The sequence below is a fragment of the Pelophylax lessonae genome, assembly GCF_965119305.1.
Source record: "Pelophylax lessonae genome assembly, chromosome: 9".
Taxonomy (NCBI): Eukaryota; Metazoa; Chordata; class Amphibia; order Anura; family Ranidae; genus Pelophylax; species Pelophylax lessonae.
In genome coordinates, this window is record NC_138776.1 from 131376597 (window position 1) to 131383375 (window position 6779).

Below are 6779 nucleotides of genomic sequence, written 5' to 3' on the forward strand. Positions count from 1 at the left end.
AGTAGCTGTCCTCTCTTATCCCCTTGTGAGTTTTGTGGTGGACGTGGGACCCTCAGGTTCCCCTCCTTGCCCCTCTAAAATTTTTTGGGTCACTGTGGGTCTACCGCCCCCCCCCCCTCCCCGGTGAGGTTATGAGCTGGCGTTTGCCACATGCTCTTAAGGGGGGCTTGTTGGAGCCACCCTGGGGGTTGGTGTCTAGGGCAGGGATGTCCTCTGGGCTCCCTGCTGCAGTTTTTGGGTTGGGGGAGCGGATGGTTTAGCGTCCGCGCCTCACGCGGCCGGATCCAGCCATACATTTAGGCCATGGCTTTGCGGGGTGGCCCCAGTGAGGGTGGCTAAAGCAACTACGCTCCTTTTGGGCATCTGCCCTCCCTCAGCTGCCCCTGGGTGATCGGCTCTGGCTGGGCGTCCACAAATTTAGGCTGTGGCTTGCGTTCTTCTAGGCCATGCAGCCAAGTTGAGCACCTCCATTGGGGGGGGGGGGGGGCATGGCCCCAGTGGGATTAGCTGAAGCCCCCACTTCCTTTGGGCATCTGCCTGGCTGAGATCCGTTCATGGGCCTCCACAAAAAATTAGGCCATGATTGCATCCTACAAGGCCATGCAGCCATCTTGGCGCCGCCCTTGGAAGAAGTGGCGCTGTGGGGGCAGTTTATTTTTTGATGGCAGCCATGCCTTCATTATTGTGTAGGGCACCTGCCCCTTTTTTAGCGCTGCGGGACCATCGGGGTACCCTGCCTGCGCGTACGCATCACGGCGGGCGGCCCTCTTTTAAGAGCACTATTTCCTTTTACGCCGGCCTCTATGGAGAGGGTCTGAGGGGAAACCCCCTTGTTTATTTGTGGAGTTCAGTAGGTGGTTCATTCGTGGACCATTGGTCGGTGTCCCCTTTACGGGATTGCAGTCGGTCGCCCTCCCCTGATTATTTTTCCCGGGTGAGCTTAGTATATAGCGCCCCCCCTCCCTCTACTACCTCCTCGGTGTCATCAGATCCTGAATCTGATTTGGCTACCACAGATGCAAGTCACCCTACTTGGTCTGTGTCCACGCACCCCTGAGTGCTCAGATAGTGAGGATGATTCCTCTGCTTCTCTAGCTGCGCATGAAAAGGCGCTGGTGGATGCACTGATTGTGTCAGTGCGTGAAACTTTAAAACTGGAGTATGCGGCTGATGCTGCGTCAGAGGCGCCAGTCCCTTTTGGCACCCACAGGCCCTCCAAAACGGTGAGGCTGTTCCCCTTTCCCTCTTACTTTGACAACATTGTCACAAAACCGTGGGGTTGTCCAAAACCCACTCTTGTCGGTCCCTAAGCGTTTTGCTATGCGGTATCCTTGTGTGGATTCCCTGCTTAAAAAGTGGACGGTCCCACCTGTAGTGGACTCGCCGGTTTCTAGATTAAATAAAGCTACCTTTATTCCGATTGAGGAGTACCCGGCCTTTAAAGATCCGGCAGATAGGAGGGCGGAGGCTTTGACCCGCCATGTGTTCACTGTGGCTGGTTCGGCACTTAGGCCGGTATTTGCTACTGCCCTGGTGTCACAAACTCTGAGGGGGCTAAACTTTTATACCGGGACCTGGAGGGGAAAACTATTCCCCCTGCCTTTGCAGAGCTGGTGAATTAGTTGGTCCAGGGGCTACAGTTTATCTGTGATGCCTCTTTGGTTGTGGCTCCTTTGTTTCTAGGCTGTCTGTATCAGCAGTGGTCCTTCTGCCTATTATCTGGCTGAAATGCTGGTCTGCGGACCAGACTTTTAAGAATGTCTTATCTGATCTCCCCTTTGTAGGGGGATCACCTGTTTGGAGCTTCCTTGGATGACATCATTGAGGGTCTCACGGGGGGAAGAGTACTCTTCTTCCGCAGGCTACCAAAGGCTCTTCTCGGCTCATAAGAGGCTTTTTTGTCCCTCAGGGTCTCAGTCATTCGGTCCCGCTACAAGATCGAGTTTTGGTTTAATTCCCCGGAAAGTTTCTTCCCTTCCAACCTGCACTTGTCCCCAGATCGCTTTCTTGATGAGTGATTTGTCCCAGTTCCGACTTCAAAATGTTTTTGGGGTTTTATTCAACCCTCTTTACAGTTCCTAGGAAGGAAGGCAAGGTACGTCCAATTTTAGACCTCAAGGCGCTAAACTGCTTTGTGCCGGTACAGAAGTTCCAAATGGAGTCTATTTGCACGGTTATGGCGCCCCTACCTTGGAGACGCCTACCTTCACATTCCAATATGTGCCAGTCACCAGCACTTCCTCTTGTTTGCCGTGGGCAAGGAGTGTTATCAGTTTGTGGCATTACCCTTTGGTCTCGCCTCCGCTCCTCGGGTCTTCACAAATGTGTTGGCCCGGGTGCTAGTGTTGCGTCAGTGGGGGATCGCGGTCCTGGGGTACCTGGATGATCTTCTTCTGCGAGCAGAGTCTCTGACTGCTCTGGTGGACAACTTGGAGGTTACTCTGTGACCTCTGAGGTAGTTTGGTTGGATTATGAACCTTCAGAAGTCTACTCTGGTTCTGTCCACAAAACTGGATTATCTGGGTCTTACTCTGGACTTGGCCTCAGCCAGAGTGTTTGTTAGGATTGAGTTCACCTGCTGGTGGCACTGTGTTGCCCTGGGCTGAATGCTGCAATCCCAGTGTCTCCCAGAAGCTAGCAGGCTTCTCTGGTCACTTACACCTGTGTTCAGCTGCCAGGTGGCTATTTAAGGCTGCTCCTCCCTTTCCCAAGTGTGTCACTATTTTTATTGCCCTCTTGTTGCCAGAGCCTTGTTCGTTGTTCCTGCGATCCTGATGCTCAGCTATATCTACCCTGTACCCCTGTGCCTTGCTCCTGTTCTCTGTTCTTGTACCCCCTCTTCCTTGCATCGCTGTATTTCTTGTTACCCCGTTCCTTATAAGGTAGATATTTTTGGATTGTCAGTTGTTGGTTCATTAGTTCTTTTTGTCTTTGGGGTGGGGTTTGGTTTGCTGGTATTATCTAGATTCACTGGTTGCTGTGTATGCTTGTATGTTTCACTGTAAATATATGTCTGGTCTCCCTAGCTGCTGCTGAAACCTGACCGTGTTTCTTCTTCTGGAAAAAACTCCTGAAATTGAAGAAGGCAGTTCAGCTTCTGTTCGGTAGACAATCATCCCTCTGGGCTTGCATGCGGGTGCTGGGCCTGATGGTGTCTACCTTTTTTGAGGCGGTTCCGCTTGCACAGTTCCACACAAGATCTCTGCAAAAAGATTCTGGTGAAGTGGGACAAGAATCCACAGTCTCTAGACAATCTGATCCTGTTGAGCCAGGGTACAAGTTGGTCCTTTATCTGGTGACTTTGTTCTCCGGCACTTCGACAGGGAAAATCCATCTCCCCCTGTACTGGACGGTTTTCACCATGGATGCCAGCCTGTCCGGGTGGGTGTCTTCAGGGGTGTCCGGTACGAATTCAATCGAATAGTGCCACGGCCATTGTCTATCACCAAAGGCGCATAAGAAGTGTCCTGGCGGCTCGGGAAGTAGCCGCCGTTCTAAGGTGTGCAGAACGATTTGTTCCAGCCCTCTCTGCTGTACACATTCCAGGGGTGGAATATTGGCAAGCGCATGGACCAGAGGGAATGGTCACTTCATCCATAGGTGTTTCATCAGTTGTGTCTCCGGTGGGGTACTCCCGAGGTGGATCTGTTGGCCGCTTGTCTCAACAGGAGGGTGCAGAGATTTGTGACAGGATCAAGGCAGAAGGGTTTCTGGTTATTCTAGTGGCTCCAGACTGACTTTGCCGGTCTTGGTATGGCTGGTCACCAATGCTCCTTGGAGACTTCCTCTCAGGGAAGATCTGCTGTCTTGGCTGTTAAAAGCCAGGCGCTGAAAGAGAGAGGTTTGTCTGAATCCGTGATTCCTACGCTGTGAAAGGCTAGAAAATCCACCTCTAGGAAGATCTACCATTGTACTTGGAAGACGTACATTGCGTGGTGTGAGTCTCCTGGGGTTCTCCCTTGCTCCTTTCGGTGGCTCGGATCTTGGCTTTCCTCCAATGGGGGGTTTAGCAGTGCCTGGCCTTGAGTACCTTTAAGGGCCCGGTTTCGGCCTTGGTGGTTTTCTTTTAACGTCCATTGGCTACACATTCCTTGGTGCTGGTGGCATTGTCTTGTCGGTCACCTTACCAGGTGGTTCACAGAGATGAGGTAGTTCTTCGTCCCTCTCCGTCATTCCTTCCCAAGGTCGTCTCCGATTTCCATTTGAATGATGACATTGTGTTGCCTTCCCTATGTCCCAGGCCTAAACATCCTAAAGATATTGCCTTGCATTCCCTGGTTGTGGTTCGGGCAATCGGGGTGTTATCTGGCAGCTACGGAGTCTTTTAGGAAGTCAGACTCACTATTTGTCCTCACAAATGGACCTGGGAAAGGGTTGGCCACTTCTGCTGCGACCATTTCCAGATGGTTCAGACAGAGAGTAGTTCAGGCCTATTCAATTAAGGGTCAGGTTCCTCCTTGCCTGTCAAGGCGCACTCTACTTGGGTGCTTAGTGCCTCCTGGGCCTTCCAGCATCAGGCGTCAGTGATGCAGGTTTGCAAGGCTGCCACCTGGTCGTCTGTGCACAGTTTCACAAAGTTTTGTAAAGTAGATATGTTGGCATCTGCGGACGCTTCTTTTGGCTGCAAGGTTTTGCAGACTGCTGTTTAGAGGACCTGGTCCTCTTTGAGGGTGTATTGTTTTTTTTTTTCAGGTGCGTTCCAGTTGTTTATGGTTGAGCTCCATGTTACCTGGTTGGCTACGGTTTAGCCTTGGGGAATTTTTTCTTGCTTTTTCCACCCCTCATGTCTGCTTTGTGACGTCCCAATGGTCAAGAAGATAAGGAGCTGTGTCCATCAATGAACGCAAGAGAAAATGGGATTTTTGACTTACCGTAAAATACATTTCTCTGATGTTCATTGACGGACATAGCACCCACCCCTCTGTGGAGTTGGCTTTCTTCTGACACTGCTTGTAACAAAACTGAGTGCCTATAGCTGAGCATGGGAGTATACCCCCTGGGACTGCCCCATAGGCATAGTCAAGCTTTTTCCTGTCTAGTGTCCTACTCCTGTAGGGGGCAGTATAACCCAATGGTAAAGAAGATAAGGAGCTGTGTCCATCAATGAACATCAGAGATATGGATTTTATGGTAAGTCAAAAACCCTATTTTTTCCAGTGTCCATTCGCCTGAAGGTAGCAGCATATAACCAATGGTCTAAGAATACAAGTGCCGTGACCTATACAGTACTCAAGAAATCCAAGGTATGTCAAAATTTCTCTGTACTGCATTTTCTTTCATTTTTGTATACTTGTCAGCCTGTATAAAAAGGGTTTTATTGAAATAGAGTATCAAAAAAATATATAAAAATATGACAATTTATGCAATTTAGTCAGAGTTCTTGTCAAAATAAGATGTGTTTAAGATGGAAAAGAGTATTATGGGTGATTTGAGTCTAAAGTTTTAGGTGTTTGCATCATGGAAACGTTTATATATGAGACACAATGTCTAATGCTAAATGAAGTGCTTGATGCCTACAATCCAGCATGGTTGTAAAAATGTAACTGTATGGTGCTGGTGAAGTAGTAGATTTACACTGCCTGTGAGGAATAATGAAATGGAAATATTACCTCTATTATGTCATGCCATACCCTGTGGTCAGTGTGTACAAATCTATCATGCAGTTGGACAACGATCTGAAGCATACTTCTATGCAAAACCTATTTAGTGAAGAAACTGACAGCTGGAGTAGTCTTTGATGAACTAGCTGGCACAGTCGCTAGATCTCAAACCTGTAAAGAGCTTCAACATTAAGTTATAGAAAAAGCCAGTCATACCTCTAAGAAAAGCTATGGAAGGCATGCCCTGTAATTCAATTGTGCAAAAAAACACCAATATTTAAAAGAATATACATACTGGAATTAACAATAATGTAGCATGTGTCTGATTTTTCTTTCTGCTTCTTGTCTTGTAGGTATTTGCATCACTAATGAAGGATTACAAAGAGGGTGAAAAGAATAGCCCTGCATCAAAAACCTAAACACTTAAGATCTTTCTGACTACATGAAACCACTCCAATGAACAGAAGGACACCATGTGTATCTTAGTATTGTAAACCACTACGGATAAGTATGATCTGTGGATCCCTGGGAAATTGCACATTGACTACAGTGGCTGTGGAAAATAAAATTTTCTTGTCAGTATTAAAATGAAAACACAGATATTTGCATTTGGTTTCTCGAGGACACTGAATGCAATTTTTTTCCAGCTACAAGGATCAAAAAGATCTATATAAAAGATATTTAATGCAATAAACCTTTGTAACAGAACTTTAACTTGGTACACTAAGTGATGTTTTTAAAACAAGTTGCACTTTTTATTTTTCCTTTTAATTAATGGAAGTGCAAAATCCTCTAGCAGGCATCCGTCAAACTGCAGTCTGAACCAAACTCTGTGGTACTCATAGACGCTAGATCCACATGGGTTCAAGTGGACAGAGGACCAAAGACTTGTCGGAGATTTTGTACTGGGTAGGTAACAGCTGAAGCGGAATAATGGCAGTGTTTCTGTAGTGCGTATGTTACACTAAAAACACCAGTTTAGTAACTTACCAGCAACAAAAAAAAAAACAAACAGCAGCACAGTGAAAGCAGCCAAGTCTTATGACTACTAGAGCACGGCACTCCTGCCTAGCAGATTGAAGATCCAGTAAGTACTCCTGACCTCCTATTTCTGAATAATTTGGATAAAGCAGACTGGTCGTTGAAAACCTATAAACCCAAAAAATCTCCTGTACTTTT

General features: G+C 47.6%; 1 protein-coding gene across 2 annotated transcripts in view; it reads left to right on the forward strand.

The window, feature by feature from the left end:
- Nucleotides 1–6308, forward strand: part of TBC1D12 (TBC1 domain family member 12) — a 287846-nt gene extending 281538 nt beyond the window's left edge. For both annotated transcript variants that reach the window (XM_082267521.1, XM_082267522.1), the window contains one exon: nt 5954–6308. In XM_082267521.1, coding sequence (XP_082123647.1) covers nt 5954–6019 — 66 coding nt within the window. In that variant the 3' untranslated portion in view covers nt 6020–6308. The remainder of the gene's footprint in view (nt 1–5953) is intronic.
- The last annotated feature ends 471 nt before the right edge of the window (nt 6309–6779 follow it).